Source organism: Parasteatoda tepidariorum, chromosome 7, assembly GCF_043381705.1.
Source record: "Parasteatoda tepidariorum isolate YZ-2023 chromosome 7, CAS_Ptep_4.0, whole genome shotgun sequence".
Lineage (NCBI taxonomy): Eukaryota > Metazoa > Arthropoda > Arachnida > Araneae > Theridiidae > Parasteatoda > Parasteatoda tepidariorum.
The window spans coordinates 74,894,612-74,918,666 of NC_092210.1; the positions used below are offsets into that span (position 1 = coordinate 74,894,612).

At 30.4% G+C, this 24,055-nt stretch overlaps 1 protein-coding gene across 1 annotated transcript; it reads right to left on the reverse strand.

The window, feature by feature from the left end:
- Positions 1 to 1,227: 1,227 nt before the first annotated feature.
- On the reverse strand, positions 1,228 to 23,179 carry LOC107453150 (polycomb protein eed-A). The gene is made up of 12 exons (XM_043039349.2): positions 22,863 to 23,179; positions 20,040 to 20,186; positions 19,582 to 19,671; positions 16,083 to 16,145; positions 14,902 to 15,027; positions 11,968 to 12,049; positions 11,767 to 11,858; positions 9,020 to 9,153; positions 6,723 to 6,828; positions 4,324 to 4,476; positions 2,661 to 2,734; positions 1,228 to 1,418 (listed from the first exon to the last, which is right to left on the reverse strand). The coding sequence occupies exons 1-12, from the start codon at positions 23,031 to 23,033 to the stop codon at positions 1,286 to 1,288; spliced, it is 1,371 nt and encodes a 456-aa protein (XP_042895283.1). The 5' UTR covers positions 23,034 to 23,179; the 3' UTR covers positions 1,228 to 1,285.
- Between the last annotated feature and the right edge of the window lie 876 nt (positions 23,180 to 24,055).

A 24,055-nucleotide genomic window follows, 5' to 3' on the forward strand; every position in this document is an offset into this window, starting at 1 on the left:
AAATATAAATCTTAGCATAGATTTGTATTAAATATAATTACAGTACTTAATTATGATATTAGCTATTATTATTTTTTTTAATCTCTTTATCAGAAATTTTAAAAACAAATGTGTTACAAAAATTTTAGTTAAAAATTAAAGATATAATTTTCTTAAATTAAAATGTAGATAATAAAATTGATTTTTCCTGAGAGATGGTTACAAATCTGGAATACTTTAACTATATTAAAAAAAGACAAAGTGTGCAAAACTTCAAATGTTTTTGAAATCAAAAATATTATGCCTATACCTTGTCTTTTATTTGCGAAGATAAATTAATATTGTCCTAATTAAACTTACACTCAGTATTAATTAAACTCCAAATATAAACCAAATTATTTTTATATTTTAAAGATTTGTTGTCAGAAATGTTTACAAAAAGAATTTATATTATATAAAACGCTAATACGTACGTATGTATGTATGTATCAATAAAACCGATGATATTTCTTTTCTCGCGCTGGCAACAGTTTTCATTTTTAATTGATTGGATTCGGCGCGCAAGAGCACGTAGTGAGCAACCAGATAACAATAACCAGAGTGAGCATTATCAGGTTGTTCAATTCAGATTCATGCACTAAAAACATGACAATATTTAATTTAAACTCAATTAGGAATTAATTAATTAATTGAAGTGAGAATGCTTTAAAAGGCCGCTGTTGAATTGATATTTTTCTACTGGGAGCTACCTAAACGTCTAAAAAACGTTTAAGTGTTTGTATTGAATGCATTGAATTTTTTTATATTTCGCGTTTATTTATGCATTGAATTTTCACGCTTTAAAATGCAGAATATTAGTGAAGCAATATTTGATAATTTATTTTGCTAATATGTTTCTTATTTAGCTAATGTTTTGATTTTTTCACCATGTACAATCTAAATAGCTAATATACTTTTTTAAAAGCCAATAAGAACATTGGTAGAATTCTTCTACATAAGTACAATACTATGTCTTTGATGATAAAATACTATGTCTTTGATGATAATATATTATGTCTTTGTGCTAGAACATTGTGTTCATTGGCGAGCGAGCGCAGCGAGCCATGGTTCACTGCGTGAACCACATAGGATTGCGTAGCAATTCTCGGGGGTTGGCGAGCAGGGGGCAGAGCCTCCTAGTCTATTCTTATTTCCAATATTTTTTATCAAAATAGTATTAAAAAAAAGAGTAACAGGCGACAGAAAAAATAAATATTAAAAAAAATGCTTTATTACATGAAGTGTATGATTATGTACAAAAAACAGTTCACATTTTACTGATTCTATCCCACCTCCATACAGAGCCATCATCACAGACACAAAGCAGAATGGAACCATCCTTGTTTAGACTAGTCTGACGAATAGGAGAGTTACATTTTGGATGTGTAAGGACTATGCACCTGTAATTAAAATAATTTTATATTAAGACATATGTTTAAGAAACTTTAATAATATAATTTTTCACTTAAGCAATATAAAATTTTATCATCTTCAATTGAAAATTATCATGGAAAAAAATTGATTTTTAAAGCAAATATTTTTGTTCATGGGTAAACTAATTTAATTTTGGACTAATGTGATTAGGTCTATAGTGAATAATAGTTAATGATTTTAACCTTTTGCATTCTGAGTACTGTAATATGCTGTTTCAGCTAATGTAAAACACTAAATCATTTAAACTACTTAGTATAATATTTTCTATAATTCATAAAATAATGTGGTTATTAATTATCAAGATCTAAAAATTTTAAACCTTGGAAAAGTGACTTTTGAGGTCTACTCAGAGTGCAAATGGTTAAAGGATAATGAGTAAGGAAATGTGGGTTATGAAATCACATGATGCTTTACTACAAAATAAATAATCAACCTTAGGAGTACTTACAAATGCTGTGAATAGAAAATACATTTATGGCTGGTTAGTGCATTTTTGGAGAGGGGGGATCAGAGATGAGATGGGCTCGGGCTTGTTTACTGAAAAAAGTTTTCAAGCTTGGACTAGATAAAAATTTTCCTAAACTTTTCTACCACTCTTAAACAATCTTTTGGCACAGGCATTAGGTAAAAAAAAATTAACATTTATCAATTAATTGTTGTAAAAAAAGGTTTTAATGACTATTTACTTGTGAAGGCAGTAAAGGCCGAATAGCGAGACCACAAAATTTGGCCTTTATCCGACGTACGTCTCGAGCTGTAAGTAATTCTATGTATCTTGTGCGCGGGGTAAGCTCAGATTAAAATTCATTGGGCTCAGAGCTCCAAAAGCGAGCTCGAACTCATCTCTAGGGAAAAGGAAACCATGCATGATGAACCATTTATTTTATGCTCGACAAACATACGATAACATCAAGCAAATCGAGATTTTCAATGGATATCAGAAAAATCAGCTCATTGATAATAAGTGACATCAATTCTAAAAGAGGCTTTTACAGACTTCTTCTAATGTGGCTTCTTGTAATTATGTAAAATATTAAAAGTATACCATAACTAACTGATGTTGCTTTGAGGCAGGGTGAACCATGATTTGTTTTCCATTCCATGAATTTCCAAACAGGCATTTTTTAGGTTGTAGAAAGATAAAATTATTTTTAGAAGTAAAAAGATGTACCTCAAAAATTGTTAACAAATAATGATGAAATGATTACCTAGCAGTTCCAGGATCATCGACATCTAAATCCCAGACATAAGCCTTCCCTACTTGATTCCCCAAAGCTAATATCTGAAATAAACATAAATAAAGCATGTTTCAGAGTTACTAGAATTAACTTGCAATTAACAATTTTACATTAATTATATAATCAAAACAAAACAGGAACTAACTTGCATTCACCAGGGTGCGTAGCCACATCTCTGAATCAAAAATAAGCACTTTTTAAAAACTTTTCAAGCACTTGACAAAAGTTTTCAAGCACTCAAAAAATTCATATTCAATCAATGATATTATTGAAAAACAAAAACTTTTTATAAACAGTTTTAGTGTTAAAAAAAAAAGAAACAGGCGTAAATCGAAACAATCAGTACTTTTCCCACATCACCGAGTGAATTCAACTTGACCCTGAACTCAGAACAAAAGTACCCTTACCCCCTACGTCAAAAAAAGTGTTAGAAGTAAAATAAAATAAACAAGAACAAAATTAAAATAAATTAAAAAGAAAAACATTTCATAAGGATCTGATATTCTCGATCCGAATTGAAGCACTCGGGTTTCGGTTCGGTGTGCGCGCATGCGCAAGTCATAACGTGGGTGCGACATGAAGTCCGCGTGAATGATTAGGTAGCAAACTCCCCATTTTTCGTGAAATGCATGGAATCCACCAGATATCACTGAAGGGAGAGAAAAAATTATTCGGAAAAAAGCACTTTTTAAAAACGCCAGCTGAAAAAAGCCCCTTTAAAAGCTTTTAAAAACGAAATCCCCCCAAAAGCACCTTTAAGTACTTTTTACAACGCACCCTGATTCACGTTACACGGAGAGAAAAACCCACGGTTTGCCTGATGGCAAAATGACTCTAATCCATGATCCGTCTACCACTGAGGATATTTTTCATCAGCACTGTGGTGGTGCAGGCTGGGTGCGGAATTCGAATCAACCAGCCATCACTGGGATTTAAACCCGTTTCAACTCATTGGAAGGCGAGTGCTCTATCCCTTACACCACCATGACTCAGTCAAGTCTTTAATGGGGGAAACAATATTAATAAGAACAGGTAACAGAGGGAAATTGTTCTCAAAAGAAATCTTTAAGACACTAGCCTTCTAAACATCAAGATTTACAGTTCCTGAAAAACTTTTTGGTGAAATCTGAGTCACCAATATTTTATGAAGACCTCCATATTCTAAATGTACCTTAAATGAAAAGACTAAGAGACAGAAAGAAAAACGAAAGAGTCTATCGTAGGTGATGGGAAGTATTAGTGGTTAAAAAAACTGCTTTTGCCCACCACAATTTTCAAATATATCTCGGTTTTTTTTTAAAAAATTGTTTGGGAATGTAAATACATACTAGTGGTATACATGCATATTATCAAGTTTTCACGATTTTAATAGTATGCTTGCTCCTGAGAAGTTTCAAACCTTGAAATTAGTTTTTTTTCTCAGAGTCAACTTTTGTGGACATAATTGGTCTTTAATTATCTATTATATGAGTACTACTCCAAAGTTGTGATGAGCATTTCTTAGTTTTCACAAGTCAAATATATTTTTTGAATAAAATTTGGACTTTAAAATATATCTAACACATTAACATAAGCAATGCGAGAAAATTTAAAAGCTGTAAACTACAAAGATTATATAGTATTTTTAATTTACCTTTTGTTCTGCATCTAATGAGAATCGCATAAACCATATTTCACATTCCTTGAATTCATAGCGTTGAATGATGGTCACTGAGTTATCAGTGGGAGTAATCTCAAGTTGATCCAACTGTCCAGGCTTCCAACATATAATGCAGTTTTCACAAGACTACAAATAAAGCAAATAATTCATTACATTTTGAGATAAAGCTCATATTAGTAATCAGTTACTGGCAAGAATTAATTAACTCTATACATTTTCATCTTTTTAATTATATCTCAATTAGAAATCTCAATAGTGTTTTCTTACTATTATTATTTTGCATGCTGTGAACTTTCAGCAAATAAGTTTAAACATAACCATTTATATTGGCTAATTCTAAAATCCAAATATTAAAAAGAAAAGGGAAAATGTAATAAATGAAATTTAGCACAAAATATATTGAAAGCATTTCTAATATATTTAAATATCTATTTTAAATAATTATGGTTTTTCTTTAAACTGTTGACCCTGAACTCTGTTTAAAAAACCAGTTGGTGACTTTACAACATGGAAAACCAATTTTTTACAACGAAGAAACTTTACATAATCAGAAAATTTCTGTTCCAGTTTGCCCAAATAGCACTGCAATTCAAAGATTTAACAGAAATTGGGTATATATATGTTACCGGCAATGTAAAAAACGCCGGCATTCTATAAAGGCCTAGGCATTGTATAATGCGGGATGTTTTTAGGCAAGTATGAAATATGAGAAGCATTAGATACTTTCCCTAGGCATTGTATACAATACCTAGGCATTCTATAGAATAACAAATGCTATTTAGGCAAAGTATGAAAAAAACGTCCTGATGAGGTTATTTTGTAAATGATGCGTATTTCTCAAATTTTAAATTTTAAAATAAAAATTTTATTCTGAAAAAATAATGAGAGTGAAATTAAAAAAAATTATTCAAAATGCTTAAGGAAAAATGAAAGTTGTACAAAACATAATTTATGCCTTTTTTATTAAGGGAAACAAAATTTTCATATAAAAAATTCACATTTAAGTCACAATTATTTTGTTTAGAAACAAATATTGCACAAAATATCCATTTCATCACCTTTGCTAGCATGGCCACAGAAGATTTTATACTTTGTCGGTTTCTCATTTGGCATTCTATAGAATGCCTAGGAAATGTGTGAAATATAAATTGCCAGCTAGTTTTAGGCATTATGTACAATGCCTAGGTATTCTATAGAATGCCGGATTTCAAACTTTGCCGATAACATATATAAAAGAATATAGAAAGGAGAAGTCCAGTTCTTCGAATACGTAACTAATGTGGGGAACACTGCGGTGTGGTGTGCTATACCAAAAAAAGAACCAATTTATGGGGTGAGTGACACACTCAAGTTTAGCAGAGCATCATACGTACTAAGATGAAGTGCAAGTGCATAAGAAGGAAAGTGACAGTGGGGAACCTGTGAACTGGTAGTTGGACAACTCTAGATGTTTGGTTGGGTGCACTACCTCCCGCCATTTTATTCTTTCTTTTAATGACAATATGTATTAGCAGATTTACTTAACATGGGTGATATAAAAGAATTCTCAACTAATAGTACAGTACTGCTTATCTACAATGTAAAAATGCAGATAAAGCAAGAACTTTTCTTCTCCTCCAAAGAGGAGATAAAATTAAGAGAGGAGGGTGCAAACGCGTTTCAAGAACCTCTGCTACTGTGTCCCTAAATGTTGTTTTTTCTTTTAAACACAGGTTTGCATTATACCTACGGAAGCTACCCTTACCCTATGGGTATTCTTCGATATATATACATATAAATTTCTACGATTTGAACATGCATAGCCAAACTCAAGGCAGAAGAAAACAGGGACATTTATCCAATATATCTTTTCTTTAAAAAAAGAAATCCGAAAATACCATTTACTTGCACCTTCTGGATTATTGGGGTTTTACAGTACTTATAATCCTAAAATTTTACATTTGGTTTAATAAAAAACATTTCAAAAAATAAAAAGAATCAAAAGATGTTCCTTTTATTTCTTGAAAACAAAACAAAAAGATTTTCGTAAATTAGCAATATATATTGATTTCAGTAAATTGTTTTTAATGCAACTTCTGTTTCACATAGTTTAAAAAATAAAATAAATTCCATCTATAAAAAAATTCATTTTCAATGAACTCATAAATATACTTTTGCAAATGTCCTGAAAAATTCCAAATGAAATATCCTAAAAAAGCATAAGAGTTAAAAAATATATATGCATATATATAAAATAAATGTTGTCAAAACCTGCACCTTAATTCTAATATACAATCATGGACAAAAAAATTAGCGCACCTTAGCTTGGTGCGCTAATTTTTTTGTCCATGAGTGTATAATAGACATATTGTAAGAATTCGAAACATAGTTACTTTAGAGAGAACGAGATTTCCCATCCATCTGACACAGTCAACATAATTCATATGAATGTCACGAGTTGTAAAAATAGGAAAATGTTGCTTCAGAGTGTTAAAAGGCCTGAAAACATATGTTATCGTTTAATGCATTATACAGTACATATGCCATAAAGCACACATATAGATTCTGATCTTTAGGAAATCAAAATTTTTAGATATTAATGATAGTTTCAAACAGATATGATGAAACACAAATGTCAACAATATACAAGGTGTTCACAAGCACTCAGAAAAATAAATTCTCAGATTTTTCCAGAATAACCTAATAAAATTTTCCTGATTTGAAACCATAATTTTTTTCAACACTTTTTTAGTTCCGTCTCATTTATGTTAATAAAATAAATTACAAAGCACTTTTACTTATTATTATTGTTTACCTGAAATTAAATATGACAAAATGATCTAGACATTCTCAAAATAAAGCAAACACACAATTTCCCCCTTTTTAATTACAGCAACACATTTTTGATTTCTCTGCTTTTATTTCACTTAACTACAATTTCAGCAGAAAAACATTAAATTAAAAATACAAGTTATTCTATAACAAAGCATAATTAATAATAATAATAAATATTATATCAAAACAATTCTTAATGAATAAATTTTAATACACTTAGTAGATAATTTAAATATATTTCAAACGAATTATTTACTAATAAACCAAATAACTTAAAAGAAAAAACAGTTATTATATGAGGAATATGAACTACTTTTTGATTTTGGTAAATAACAAGTTCATTTACAAGCATGCATGTAATGAGATTACTGTCAACATAAAATAAAATATTTTTTCATTAAATTTACAATTAAATTAATGCATAATTTATTCATTTTATTTCACTATATTTTTATTTTGAAGTAGTAGCTTTAAGTTAAGTAATAAGAAACAGTTAAAAATTTTCACCATTATACAGGGTGTTTATAAAGTCCTGGACCCATTTTGATGTTTAATAACTCATAAAATAATAAAGATAGATTAAAATTAATAACATAAATGGTCAGATAGACTCAAAAAGTTTCATGACCCTTGTCAATGAACTTCCACGTTTGCCCCCTTCGTCGCACGGAGAATATCAAGTTGATAGTCAATTTCACGCCAGGTAGCGGCAATCATGTCGGCATCCACGGAAGCTATTGTGGTTGTGATTCTGGCTTTTAGGTCATCAATGTTCAACATGATCCTCCTGTAAACATTGTCCTTTACAAATCCCCAAAGAAAAAAGTCCAGCGGCGTTATATCAAGTGATCTGGGTGGCCCAGGAATTGGACCTCCTTCTAGTTGTGGAAATACGGAGTTTTCCAACATGTCTAAGTATACGACTGATGAGATCGTCTTTTCTGAAAAAAGAAAGGCCCAATGACGCGGTCATGCATTAGTCCACACCACACATTAACCTTCGGGGAATCCCTTTGTGTCTCATGGTATTCATGGGGGCTTTCAGATCCCCATTATGGCGATTAATAATGCCAGAAACATGAAAGGATGCTTCGTCGGAGAACATTATGCGCTTCAGAAAACCGCAATAGCCTCTGTGGATGCCGACATGTTTGCCGCTACCTGGCATGAAATTGACTATCGACTTGATATTCTCCCTGCGACGAAAGGGGACATGTGGAAGTTCATTGACATGGGTCATGAAACTTTTTAAGTCTATCTAACCATTTTTTATGTTATTAATTTTAATCTATCATTATTATTTTATGAGTTATTAAACATCAAAATGGGTCCGGGACTTTATAAACACCCTGTATTTTGAAATTGTAACAATTTATTTTTTGTAATTTTATTAAATGCAACTAAATAAAAGTTATACATTGGTTCAAACATTTAAGATAGATAGGCAATATATAAATATGATTGAATTAAAAAAAAAGAAGAAGAAAAAAAAAATCATAATTTTTTTAACAGTAACTATACAGAAAGTTCCTTTTAAATAATTGTAATTATGTGTATAATTGTAAAATTTAAATAAGTTTTTAAAATAAGCTTGGTTTTTATAAAAAAAAATATATATATGGAAAAGTAGTCACAGTTTATTATAAGACATTTGGATAAAAAAAAACACACACGCACACATATAATGAGACAATATAGCATTTTAAAAATACTTTCAATATTTTGTGTTACTTACACAAATATTATAACAATACATAACAGCATAAATAAAACAAAATTTTTCTGCTAAACTTGGATAAAAGTTTATAAAAATAATACAATTAAAAGTATAAATTAAAAGTGTATAAAAATTTACTTGTTTGATTTAGATGGATTATACTCATAAGATTCCTTGATAGCATCTTGAACATTAGGATCATTTATTTCCCATATCTTTAAAGAGTGGTCCATGCCACAAGAAACTATTTTCTGACCCAATAAATCAAAATCCTGTAAAATTAAATACCATACTTCAAAATAACCATTATCAAGTTATAGCAGAAAACAGAAATTAAGAATACAGTTTCAAAAGGAATTTTGTGTTAAAATATTCCAAAAAAGTTATTTTTCAGTTGTAGTTGCCAAAGTCTATAACTCAGCATTCATGCTTTTTGTAAAAATGTGCATTTTGCATAACTTACAAACAATCGCTTTGGAATAAATTGCCAACTAAAATGTTTCCCAAAAAAGACTTTTTTATAAATGAAAACACATGAAGTTCAATAAAATAATTAAAAGCAGAATTCAAAACTAAGGAATTTTTTAAGAATCTAAAACAGGACATCAATTACTCTGAAATCAGCCATCAGTGATTCTTCACTGCCAAGCATGCGTAATGGGATTGCATACAACTTGTCTGCAGAAGGGAAATTCAGAATGAGAAAAAAAAGACATGAAAGACAGCTTAATGATGTCACGATTGCAAAGAATTTTTCAGTACATAGCTTCCGTAACAATGAATGTTCTTTTGCCTTGTATGATTTTTTTTCCATTTGCACATTTTCTCGTGCAGGTCAGTTGGCTGAGCAGTTAGTGTGCTGAACTGCGAAGTCAATGGTTGCAGGTTGAATCCCTAGGGCATGGATGTTTCTCTCTATGTGTTGTACTCTGTTACGTGAATGTGGTCTACACTATGAATGGGGATCCGTGGCAGTGTGGTGTGGGTAATGTTGTTTGACCCGTTTACCTCTGTGACTTAGGTTTACAGGGGCCCATTGGGTAAAGTTAAATGAGCAACACTTTTGGCATCTTCCAAGGCAAAAGAACAAGAGTTTAATGTCTGCCATTAAAAAAAAAAAAAACTTTTTTTTGGGCTGCAACAACTTTATTTTGATTTAAGCTTTATTACTATGTTTAATTGTTTTTTTTATAAATTTCCTTTCCAACTACCAAGTCAATTTTTAAAATTTTTTTTGTTGAATGTTACGATGAGCTAAAATGTGAAAAAGTCGAGTAGTCCCGCAACAGCTTGCTGTGAGCCAGGAAAATCAAGGGGACTATGGCTCCATAATTTTGTGCAGCATGATTGTGGTCACTATTAAGCATAGCTTCCCAGACAAGCGGATACCTATTGATCTGAAGCTGGGAGCCTCACTAAGGATCAGCCTACAATCCTTCACAATTGACACCTATATGACACTTTAACCACCGAGAGGTAGCTAATACCTGCTAGCTATAAATATTGCAATATTTTTAAAGCATTTTTTAAACATCTAATAGTGACCATGAAAGTAGTCTGTATAAGCTAGTGGCATCTATACAGACTAGTAGTTTATTTGTATTTTCATTCTTTCAGTATTTTAACATTAAAATTTTTAGTACTTTCTATGGTACCAAAATAGGGTTAAAATATTAAATTTGTGCTTTACATATTGTTCTGAACTATATTGTACTTCAACACCAAGATTATAATGTTTCTCTATGAAAGTTTTATTTTATACAAATAAATGAAGTTTAAAATTTGAAAACTCTATGTATTTGTGAATAAAAAAATCTTAAAAAAACGAGAAAACAGAATGTTTACAATAATTCTGTTTTCAAATTAATTTTTGAGATATAAATTATTTCATACTAACAGTTTCTAGAATGGAAAAAATTTGAGAATTTAATTTTATTTCATTTCTCATGAGCAATGTTAATACTTACATTAGGTAACAACATTCCTAATAATTAGTAACTATGTACAAGAATGTCAGAAAAATAAATTTACAAACAAGTGGGAATAAGTAATTAATTATAGATTAGTTTTTACCATAAAAATGAATTTAAAGTAAATATAGTAGAGCTTTGATTATCTGACTCACTGTTATTGAATGCTTTTCTCAACTTATGCCCAAATACCTGAAAAGTTTTTAAAAATTTATTTAAACAATTTTAAAACCGACATCGTGATTCCTCATAATCTGCAATAACGCTGATTGTGTGTGATTCATTACATGAAATGCATGTTATGAATCATTGATAAAGCAACTACTTAATTATTCGACTCATATAAATTTACTTTGGAACATAGGATAGAAAAAGCTTCAAACCCTTTCTTACTTAATTTTAACTTTTGTCTAAGTTATCGTTGTTTTCTGGCAGATGCAAAACATTTCACTGTGCTATAAAATATTATTCATAATGAAAATTCTTAAACAGACAATTTGACAATTTTGGACACCTCTGTACATTAGATAATTGTGTATACCAATATAATCACAAATGAATATCATATTGTAACGGAAGTGTTTTTATAGAACACATCTGGTATGCAATGAAAACAATTTACTGCAAGTCAACTTTTAACAGCAGTATAGCAACATTATGTCTTCAAAACATGAATGTTAACTTTAAATATTATATATAGCTTTTTTCATACAAGTTCATTTTTTGGTATCTTATTTTGTAACTATTAAGTGGTTTCTTCATCTTATACATATGAATAAATCTTTTTAGAACAAGTTAGCATTTATTTTTAGGGAAGAACCATTACAATATTTGATAAACAGTTTTATAAGAAAGCAAAAAGTATATAATCTATACTAAATTAAAATTATTTTTATAAAAGAATATGATGCTTACAGCACTTAAGACTTCATCTCTATGCCCTTCAACACCACCAAATATAGCAATACATTGATCGGTTTTAGTATTCCACAATCGTAAAGCATGATCTAAAATTTAAAAGTTTCAATTAAAATTAATATGTTATTGCAGTAAAAAAATTTACATAGAAAAATTTTAGTTCCAATATAAATGAACATTATTTCTTAGTTATTTTACCTTTGCTGACTGAAAGTAGTATGTTACATTCATAAGGGTGGAATTTCAGTTCATTTATTGCATTTCCATGTCCAATGTAGTGCTGCAAAATATTATAAATTCTTTACTATTTTTCAATACATAAAAAAGTTGAAAAGAAAGCTTTGCCCCTGCCCTTTTTTTGTAAAAAAAAAGTCTTAAATTCAAGCTATTTCAAAATTTTAAAGTCAGTTCAAAATTGTTTTACTTAAACAATTTTCTTTTTGATTTAAATAATACTTTTATTTTTTTTGTATTATAGATGAATGGAGAAAGAGTGTTTTTTTTTTGTTTTTTTTTGCCCAATTACAAATCTTATTTAAAAGTGAGAGTTTAGAGATGAGTTTCGAATCATTTTTTGAGGTCTGAGCCTGAAGAATTTTAATCAGAGCCCAAGTTCACTTTAAGATATACATTGAATAAAGGACAAATTTTGGGGTCTCATCACTCTGCCTTTGATGTCTAAACAAGGAAATTAGTCATTAAAACCTTTTTTATTACTAACTTATGAATCAAAAAGCAAAGATAAAAATATAGAATTGCATGTGAAAGAGAAACTTTGAATAGGATTGTCAACAACAGCAAACATACAAGTTTTAAATGTCTGTAAAATTCCCAATTACAAACTCTCCTCATAAAGTGTTAAGTTTAAGAATTTATTTTTATTTTACTCTGCTGCCTCATCTATTGCAGTGTGTAAGAATATCCCAGTAAAGTAGTTAAAAAGTTTAAATATTTTATCATGAGTTCGATCCCCAAACTTTTTTTTAGTAAATGAGCCAATCTCATCTCTACTGCACTGATTCAGAGGAAGCACTTAGTATGTATAATGTAATGAATTTTGCAATAAATTTTAATGAATTTTGTTTATGTTGCAAACAGAGAATTATTCTTAAAAAAATTACAGAAATTTATGGGCAAAAACAAGGACAGAACTTAGCTCACTGGATAGCAGCAAATTTTGCTTCGATAAATCATCAATATTATGAAACTTTTAAGTCATAACCTTAGATGTAACTTATGATTGCTTTTATGAAATTTTAGGCCACATTTACATCAAATTCTGTTCAAAAAGTAACAGACTTTGATTAATAAAATCAATAACTCACATTCAAAATGCTTTTTAAATTTTGAGGATTGTTTCCACTTGAGAATATCAAAGCTTTGGACGAAAATTGATGCAGTTACGTTGTTCAATTTTTCTTCTCGGGTTTAATTTTGTCATAAAATTAAACCCGAGGACTCTATATGTGCCGATTTTTTTTAAGGTGTTACGTCAATTGATTTGTGGGATGATCATAAAAAAAATTTAGCTAGATTATACCTACTAATTGTCAATAAGCCATACCCTTAACTTCGTTCTAACTGCTAATAAAAATTGTGGTCACATACTTTTGAACAGACATAATAAGATTATGAAATTGAAAACTGTAGCTAATAATAAGCAAATTAATATTGATGAAACAAATATAAATTGAAACAATTTGTTTACTAAGATAATCAATATAAAAATTTAATAAGCTTTATTTCTAAAACAAAAAAATTTTCACATCTTTTTTAATTTTTTTTTACAAATTATCTTTGGTTTACAAGATTAAGATTAGTTTTGTCCTGTAACAGAAAATTTAAAAAAGCAGTTACTCAATAGAAGTGGTTAATAGGGAACTGCACATGAAATTTGTTTCGATTAAAATGCTCAAAAAATTAGATTTCAAAAGCTGTTACTAGGAACTATGATTCTCAGCACAGCACAAAAAAATTTATCGTCTTGTTCTTAACAATATTTAGCCAAGGGCCGTGGAGGCTCAGGGAATAGAGCACTCGTTTTCCAACTAGGTCAACCAAGTTCAAATCCCAGCATGGCTAGTCGATTTGAATCACACACTCGGCTTGCACCGACCACAGTGCTGGCGTAAAATATCTTCTGTGGTAGACGGATCACGGGTTAGAACCCCCTTGCCGTCCGGGTAACCTTGGGAGATTTTCCTCTCCGTGTACTGTATATTCCGGCGCATAATGCGCACCCGTAATTTCTAATACTTTTTTTAAATTTTAAGATATACTCTTCGTGTAACGCGCACGAAAATTTGGATTGTACATTTGCAATATCTCGTCTTTCAAGATCGTAAATAAAAAGTTTTTTTTCCCTATCTTTTGCAAAAATAAAAGAATTGAATATGACATGTATGTGAGGGTACAGTTGAAAGAGTAATAATGTGATTCTGAGATAATGAACTATTTATGTAATAGCGAAAATCAATAAAGTATATTGGTAAAGGAATGTTATTTCTTTAAAAGAAAAGTATTTTTCTACATTTAAATTTTTTTAATCTATAATTTTTTATATTCAGCGTATACCATGCACCCGTAAATTCCAATGTTATTTTTTGTATTAAAAGTGCGCGTTATACGCTGGAATATACGGTAATCAAATGTGGGTTACTTTTATTAAAAAGTCCTCCACAATAGCAAATTTAATCAAATGGTTAATCCAGAAGCTCCCCTGTCTTTAGGATTGGGTTCAAAACTGAAAGGATACGGAATTAAACATTGGTAGTTGTAAACTCAAAATTGGGTCGGCTGTTCAATGACGGTAATAAAATAAAAAAATACTAGGCCAAATGATTTTTGATCTAACATTTTAAAATACTTTGAGACAGGAAATTACAAGAGAAATTTTTCAAAATTTGATTCGTTATTATTTTCACAAAATATTTATATTTTTATACTCAAATAATAAAAATTAACACAAAGTAAACAAAATAAAAACAATTCTATATTCACACCACGTAGTGCACACTCAATTATGTGTTCTGTTATATGCCATCATAAAACCAGAATATCCAATATTCATGGTGGAAAAAAATAATTTTTAACATCTATCAAAATTTTCCATGTGACACAATCAAAACTTACTTTAATAGTTTTCTGCACAGAAGGACCAATAATTCTAATAACCCCACGAGTACCAGCTGCTGCTAAATAGGGATGTCCAGTAACATCATCAAAAGACCAGGCACAGGTGTAAAAATTTTCATCTGTCTATATTTCATTTTAAGTACAACATATATTTATACATATATATACAAGGTTTGCAAATCAAGTAATTTTCATCAGCCTATATTTCATTTTAAGTGCAACATATACATACGTACAAGGTTTGCAAAATAAGTAATAAGACCGATGCTTTTAAAACCTTAATTTTTATAGAATTACAATCAATTCATTAAAACAGAGCTTTGGTCAGTATTAAGTGAACCATTCCAGGTTCTGTTGCCTGATTTCTGAATCGTACTCAAACATCCAACTCTCATCACTAGCAATGACTTATTCTAAAAATGAGGATCAATTTAAAACAATACCGAAAAGAGAAGACACTTTTCAGTCTTCATCTCATTTTATTTCAATAAAAAGTTTGTTGGAACTATTTTTGAGTAGCTCTTTCTCGTCTCAAACTCAAAAGTGAAAATCTGATGAGTGGGGATAAGAAAATGATTTAAATTCAAGTGTTCTACAATCATGCCGACAGTTAAACAATGCTCTGAATGCTGAAAGATTTTGAATTATGTCAACATTTTCATTAGTTCTTGCAATTGAATGCAACATTGGGAAGTAAGTTTGAATTTCTTCTTATTTTCAAATTCTTATGACAACTTTGTTGAAAAAATAATAATGAAGAAACACTGTCAGTTGCATTTTTGATTGTTGAGAAAATTCTAAAAATAAGAATGCATAAGGATTTTTTGCTATACTTCCATTACTGTTGCAACAGCTTTGAGACAATTGATTCCATTTTTTTTGTTACTTTTACTATTGGGATGAGGTTATAATAATAGTCCAAATTTTTTTTTGAGGGTTGAAAGATAAAAAGGATATTTATTTTAACTCTTTTGTTTTAGATATGAGATGAAAAACAAAACCAGTGATATCAAAATATTGCGAATTAAATTCCAAGAATTGAGCAAATGGGCAAAATTGTACCAAAATTTCCAAGTGTCCCACTACTTTCTCATTGAAATAGGAAAAACGATTTTTGAACCCGAATTTGAATGAAAACCTGCAGCTAAAAGTTTGAAGAAAATAAAAGAAAAGGATACATCAGGATCAGCATATGCTTGAATCAACTTAAAGTTTTCTTCAATACACTCATATATAGTGACCTAAAAACATTCACATTGTTAATAAATTATAGATATGAAATGAAAAAGAATCTAGCACATATTGTATAAAAATATATAAAAAAAATTTTTTTTAATTAAATGTGTAATAAATACTTAATTTGTCAATAATTTTTGTGAGAACAACCCCAAGTCTATAAACTGACAATGGATCTACCCTAATTTAAGTGAGTTTGACTATACATTCAATGTAAAATATCTGTGCAAAAAAAAAGATCTAAGACATAAAACTAGTTTGTTAGTAAACTAGTTATAACTACAGTGAAACCTTTTGAGAGAGACCACTCTTGGCTCCACTGTAAAATAGTGGTTAATGGAGATCGGTCGTTTGCAAGGGTCACCTCCATTGACTTTAAAATGTTGTCAAAGGTACATGATTTTTCAAAAGCAATTTTAATAGCCACTTTCTTGAGCGAAGATGCCACTTGTGTTGGCGTCATGAAAACCAGATCAATGAATAAAATTTAACATAAATAAAAATGACCTCTATAGATATAAGTATGTGTAAAAACAAATTTATCAATTATGAATGATAGAACTATTTTAGATAAAGAAACAATTGTGTTTTTGGTTAAAGTTTACATCTTATTTTATATCAAAAAATTTGTTATATTTAAAAAAATGAGAATTGTGTGAGGTGCTTACTTTTTTCTAAAATAACTTTTCTTTCCAATTTAGCTTTCGACTCTAAAAATAAATCATTCTTAATATCGGCTTTAGCGTACTCTGACTGCGACATGAGGTTGTTGATATCTTTCAAAGTTTGTTGCCCACATTCATTCTCCTCATTTTAGCTATAGGAATCAGATTGAGTGCCGGAAGATGCAAAAAAAAAAAAAAAAAAATTCCAAATCCTACCAAAATTAAAGAAGCTTTAGAGCAGGTGCTCTTCTTTATCTCCACTAAAGTTGTCGCAACATTGAATACTCTCCTCATACACAGCTGACTTGGGATCATACTCTATGTTACAAATGGCAGAAAGTTGTACTACTTGATCCTCCCATGAAGAGTCCACAACTTCAGGAATGTTTTTCTCAATTTCAAATTTGTCATTCCGCAAGAAGCAAAACAATTTTTGATAGTAATGGAATCTTATTTCTTTCTGTTGTACTGAATTAGCAGCAGATATTCTTTTCACTAGCATATAGTCCTCCAAACGAGAAATGATAGATTTTAGAATCTAACATCGAAGGCCGGGATAGCCTGGTCGGTAGGGTGCTGGGCCCATGTCCGAGAGTGCGTGGGTTCAAACCCCGCCGACCGAAGACACCCCGTGTAAATGGTGACTGGTGCACATTAAAATCCTGTCGAGTTGCAAAGTCCTCCATGTTCCCATAACAAATCAATACCTCTGGGGGTACTGGATTGGAGATCGATCGTTCTCTGATTCAGGTCAAAATTACTATCTGTGGATGAATGAATGGGTTCGCCTTATAAACAGGTGCGACGTGTGATGTGGCGGAAGTCGAATTCTTGGTCATAGATGGCGCCACTGAAAAACAAGAATCTCACACTCTGCCTTAAATTTGCCCAGTTTCACCAAGCAGGTTTGCCCGTGTGGCAAGTGGCATTAGAACCAACCAGAATCTAACATCTATACTTCATCTTAAAACACTTGAGAATTCCTTTAACTAAAATCTGCAGTCTACCAGTTGTATTTGGTGGCAAAAATACTATCTTTACACTCTCCAATTTTATTTTGCAAGAATGACATGTGGCATTATCAATGATCAGAACTTTTCTATCTTAATTTGTCATCTTCTCATCAAAGTTTTTCAACCATTCATTAAAAAAAATCCTCTTGACATCCAAGCTTTTTTTATTATATTTTGATGTAACACCCAATGTGTTGAGATCTTTACATCCTTAAAACAGCATTGGTTTGCAATCTTCCATATCACTAAGAGTTTCTACTTCTTATCTGCAACACTTACACAAAATGCATGTAAACTCCACTTTTACCACCTCTTACTTCCAAGGATTTTAACACTAAACTTTTTGTTGGCGAAGTTCAAAACAATAGTCGTTTGTAAATGAAATTAAATGTTTGGTCCATATGTAAAATATCTTTCTCACCATATCCAGCAAATAAAAGTAGTAGTCTTGTCATCCAATCTTCACAAAGAGTTTCTGTTTAATCAATATCTTTTGTTTTTCCACATAACGCATGAAAACTACGTTATTGACTAATGCAAAATTTTTCAAACCCCCATTGCTGAAAAATTGTCCATTCCAAACACATCAGCGATTTCCAGAACCTTTTTTTTCTATCTAGGATCTAGTTACTGGGATTTTATTTGTTATTGACTATTGCAAAATTTTTCAAACCCCCCATTGCTGGAAAATTCTCCATTCCAAACACATCAGCGATTTCCAGGGCTCTTTTTTTCCATCTAGAATCCAGTTACTGGGATTTTATTTGTCTGTGCTGTTTTAAACCATTCAAATAAAACTTCATTGAGGCCTAAAAAATCTTTCTTGGTGTCTGCATTTTACACCTAAGAATTTAAAACTTTCCCATTCTTTTTTAATCATTGCCTCTTTTTTTTTCAGAGATTTATTTATTTGTGTCATGCTACAGCTGAATATCTCAGCAAGTTTTCATTCTGAATTTCCCTTTTCATGCAACAAGATCATACCTTTCTTATTTTAATCTTGTCATTGGAAATGAAAGAGATTACCCTTTTGGAGTCATCGCAATTTATTTTATACACTTCTTTTTCCCCCCAGTAGAAACAGGAGAAGGATATGATTCTAATAAGAAGGAGCCTGGAATCTGAAAGTCGGAGCATGATACGAGTCCATTTGTAAAAACAGAAAAGGAGCAATTGTGAATGGGGGAAAATCTTTTGCACCAATCTCAGTTGCTGATAAATTGAAACCCCTGCTTAGAAAAGAGCTATCTAAAACATTTTGTTTTGCTTTTTTATTTATTCATTTTTCTTTTCTTATTTGACCTTTTCTGCATTTAGTGCAGAGATTTCCCTGGCCATTAGAAGTTTTAATGGAGTCTTGTAAAGGTTTCCTTCAATACAATGACTACGGAAAAATTTCTGTGCCTCCTAAAATTGATCTAAATAAAGGAGGTCATTATATAGAGGTGGTCTTTCCTAAAGAATTCACTGTAGCTAAAAAAAAAACATTTTTTACAACAAAAAACTCAACAGTTCTTTGTCATAAAAAATTAATGACTTTTTTACTCATTTAAAATTAACATCCCCTAATGCAGAACACTTAGTGTGAATAAAAAAAATTGTTCATTTAAAAGACGGAATAAGAAGAGATCACTACAGGATCTTAAATTAATTTTTTTTGTGCATGACCATATAAATAAAAGAAACAGGAATGATATCATTTAGGCAGTTTATAAAATTTCTGCATCATCTAATTAACATCAATAATTTTACACAAAACTTACCCTGTTGCTTCCAACGGTTGCAAAAATATTCTGTCCTTCCTTTACGTAAGGATTGAATTGTACACCAAATAATGGTTGGCCATGATCTTCCTGCAATAAAACTTGGAATTAAAAAACTATAGAAACAAAAGTCACCCTGCAAAATTTTAATTTTATTATTCATCAAAAACACAGACAGTGCACAATCAAATGACTATTGCATACAGTTCTTTTTTTTTAATATTAATTAGTAGGAATTGTGTTTTCCCCAATGGCTACCTGAATTTCCATCCGTGCGGTCAAACATATTCTGCTCACCTGAATATAATTAATAATAACTAATATTCTAATATTGAGAATCAATAAAAAAGAATTATACATTGAGATCAGACAATTATTGGCGGACCCTTTAACTTCATTCAATCTAAAAAATCTGCCTAAATTACAGCACAAAAGAATTAAAATTAAATATTACTTACTTTTATATAAGTAGCACATTTATAAGCTAACTTGCAGTTTTTAAATTTCCAACGTCCTTTTCCTCTTTTTCCCTTTTTATTTGTAGGAGTATCACTTCGGGAAGTATTATCAACTGTCGATGCACTACCGATGCTTGATGTTTCATCCTGCAAAATAAGAAAAGGGGTTATACCATTGCATCTTTAAGTTAAATTAACAATGTCTATAAATAACCCAGGGTTTTTAAAAAAAAAATTTTAAAGTTAACAGAAAACTCGGAAGTTATTTCACTTCACAACATTTATATTGTTAGTGAAATAACAATCTAGCTATGAAGCAAGGCTTAAAAAATCTTAAAATGTTTACATGCCCTGCCAGATATATTAGAAGTATGTTTGAATGAAATTTTTACCTGCCTTTTCTCTGTTGCATTTTAAAGAGAAAATATAAAAGTACCATTTCTTAATCAACTAAAACATGAGAAGTTAATAAAATTATACATGCATCAACACTTTTACTTTAAGCACAAATCAGAATTATAGGATGCATGCGCAGCAACTGGGGTTAACTTTCTTTTAATAAAAATTAGCTGACTAAAAGTATGATTATAGTAAAATTTATCATAAATAGAAAGCATTAATGATTTTCAAAAAAAATTTTATTTTAAAGAAGAATTAGTTATTAAAAAATATTTCGATTTTACACATAGTTTGATTTATATTGCAAAATAAATTGTTCCTGAGTCTAATTGTGCAGTGATTTCCATCAACAAAAAAAAAAATTTTTCTTATTTTTTTAAGTCAAAAATTATCTCAAATATATATTTGTCCTTTCTGTTACAATTATTCTTTTAAGCTTATTTTATTCATTACACAAAAAACCCTTTTAACTTAATAACTGGTTTTTATAATAAAGTCTATTAATACAATCATGTTATATTTTTGAACAAAAAAATTCAAAGTTTTAAAGTTTCTCATCTAACAGAAAGGATGTAACAGAGAAGACAAAACTAACTATCCCGTAGTTACACAAAATTGATTGGTTGACCATTAAAAAGGAACTCTAGGACTGTAAACGGCTCCACTGTTAGAGCACACTTTCTATACAAAGCTGTGCCCTTTTTATTTGATAGTGAGTTTAGTTTATAGTTATATCTGTAAGAAGAAAGATAAAGAATATAAAACGAAAATTTATAACAGAAGTATTGTGAAAATAAAAAACCTTAACAGAGAAATAGATAAATTGGAAAAAAAGGACAAAGAAAAATAAAAAGGCACCGATACAAACTGGGATATTTTCTTTATAATACTCCTTAGATATTAGGGAAAGCTATTAAAAAATCCAAACATGCATTACAGTATCTCCAAGAAAACATTGTGCTGTTCTACGCATACTTTGTAACCTTACTACCAAAGCAAAAGAAACAGGCTAGTAACAAAGTTTCTGATGAAATAAAAATATTTGTAATAAATTTCTACTCATCTGATAAAATTTCTCACCAGACTTCTGTTAGAGCTGATAGTATGATTGTCAGAGAAAATGTACAAAAAGTCTACAAAGTCAAATACATTATTTGCTGTGCACCTTGATGGAAGCATTTCAAAGCAGATGCATCCAAATGTAAAAATTCACAAATCTTAAATTTGTACTATCTCTATTTTATGAGTAGGTAAAACTCCATATAATCTGTGTATATGCTATTCATGGAAATGTGAATTTACTATTAAAATCCCACAGTTCTTTGCCTAATAATCACACAGAATTACTGAATATAGCGACTTGCCACAATCAATCGACTTTTTACTTTATAACCGTTGTTGAACCGCCGACCCAAACTTCAGTTTACGGCTACCAATGTTCAACTTCGTAGCCTTATAATTTTGAACCAAATTCAAAAGACAAGGGAACTCGTGGATCAGTACCCTTAGAAGTATTGATTTGTTTTGGGAACTTAGAGGACTTTGTGACTTGACAGATTTAACGTGCACCAGTCACCATTCAAGACACAGAGATTGTTTTGATGTTGCAATAGATAGTTATGCAAGTGTAAAAAGTTCAAGGAAAAAATAGGGTAGTTAGTTTTACTGCCTACATAACTGAAATTCAGAAAAAAAAACAAATAATGCACTTATTTTTTTTAACACATTCAGGTAAAGTAAAAACTTTTAAATATAACTACTAAGATGTAGCACACACCGTGGTTCACATGCCGTGGCCAACTCCAACTTTGAATAACCGAAAAGTCAATTTTGACAGTGATATTTCACTTTAACTATTTGTCAAATTTGTAAGACATCCCCGCTGTTACATTTTCCATCCTCTCTGCTACGGTGCATTATTTGGACTTAAAATATTTTTTTTATAATTTTAAAACTTTTATAATAATTTAAAATGTATTTTAAAAAATAAATAAAATCTATATGCAAAGGAAAGTACTATAATCCTGTTCAATTTTTAGGTAAATCGGGTATAAATTTAAAGAAGTTATGAGGCCTGAAATTGCAAATGAAACTGGGAATTATTAATAGAGAAAAACATTATATTCTGTATTTCATTTTCACTTAGTATTCATATTTTATTACGCTAGCTACGCTAATGGTTGAAAATACGGCTGATCATTTCGGGTTTCAAGACTGAAAAAAAAAAAAGGGTATCGAAACTTCTACTTTTACAAATAGAAACTAATTTTTTTAGACTTAAGTTGTATGTTTGAATAACATCTAATATATTGATGCACATATTATTTTCATAGATAAATAGAAATATTACAAAAATTTGAATATGAAAAAAAGCAACAAAAAAATCACATATTTAAATTCAAGATAAAATCAAACATATTTTACAATATCTTCGCCGGATTCTTCATGTGTAGATTGATCAGAATGATTAATTAAATGTAATGGTATGCATCTTGCTTTTTTCGCTGTTGGCTGTGATTCCGAATCTGACATTTTATCTTGTTTCGGCAAATCTATATAATTACAAAATGATTGTAAGCTTTTCCATAGAAACATTCCATGGAAACAATAAATAAGGGAATTAATTTTCAATTCAAATTAAATAAGAAAGACATTTATAACATTTGAATGTTTACAAATAAAAATTACAAAAACAAAACAAAATTTGCCGCTACCTATTACTTCACTTCATTTCAATGCTCAATCCATTAGCAACAGGAAAATTCAAGTTAATGCACGAATTATTCTTGCTAAACAAGCTGTAACCAGATCATCTGCATTTCACCAATAAAATTCAAAATCGCTCTTATCCGATTGACAATGGCAGTGAGCTGGTAAAAAAACTAAAGTGTCAATCTCACTGCATTTAAAACAAAATCGCGTTTGTCACGCGATTGCTAATCACTTGATTAGCTAGGTTTTCGAAATTAAATTCATTTTACTAAACAGGTTCTTATTCACATCATTAAAGAATCGCTCTCAAACAAAGAAGAGTCCCGCAGTAGATTGATCATAAGGAAACGGTTCCCAGTAGAACACTGAAGCCAATCATCACTGGCTGCGGTTAGTAAGTGGGTGGGTGATCACTTTGATAAGCTTACGTAGGAACCGAGGGTGCACGGTATTGGAGCACATTAAACTATTTTACCGTGAAATGATAAACTTCATGCGCAGGTCATCAGGCTACTAAAGGGAGAACCCTTATTTTTGCGAATCTTTGTGAGCAATGCTTTCTGAGAATTTTTATGAGCCCCTCTGCAAAGCATCAAAATTGTAATGGCATGTCTTCGGATGATCCTCAAAGTTTCTCACACCATCGCGAATAGCCCTAGTGCAACGTATGCGTAGCTCTAGTGCAACGTAAATAAAATACTTACCTCAAACAAAGAAGACTGTCACTTAGGAGAGAACTTACACTGTCACTGTATGCGATTCACATATGCAATCGTAAGTAAATGCGATTTCCACATGCGCGTGTTGTTCATCTTACGCGTATTTTCTAAAACTTTGCACGAGCATTCATGACAATCTCATGCAGTCTGAATATTCCTCATGTATCAAGAGGAGAAAAGACTTTG

Coding starts and splice junctions, on each gene's coding strand:
- LOC107453150 (XM_043039349.2), bottom strand. CDS start 23,033: ATGTTTCTATGGAAAAGCTTACAATCATTTTGTAATTATATAGATTTG. Junction 2,735..4,323: donor CATTAGATGCAGAACAAAAG/GTAAATTAAAAA, acceptor TGTTTATTTCAG/ATATTAGCTTTGGGGAATCA. Junction 1,419..2,660: donor GATGATCCTGGAACTGCTAG/GTAATCATTTCA, acceptor TTTTAATTACAG/GTGCATAGTCCTTACACATC.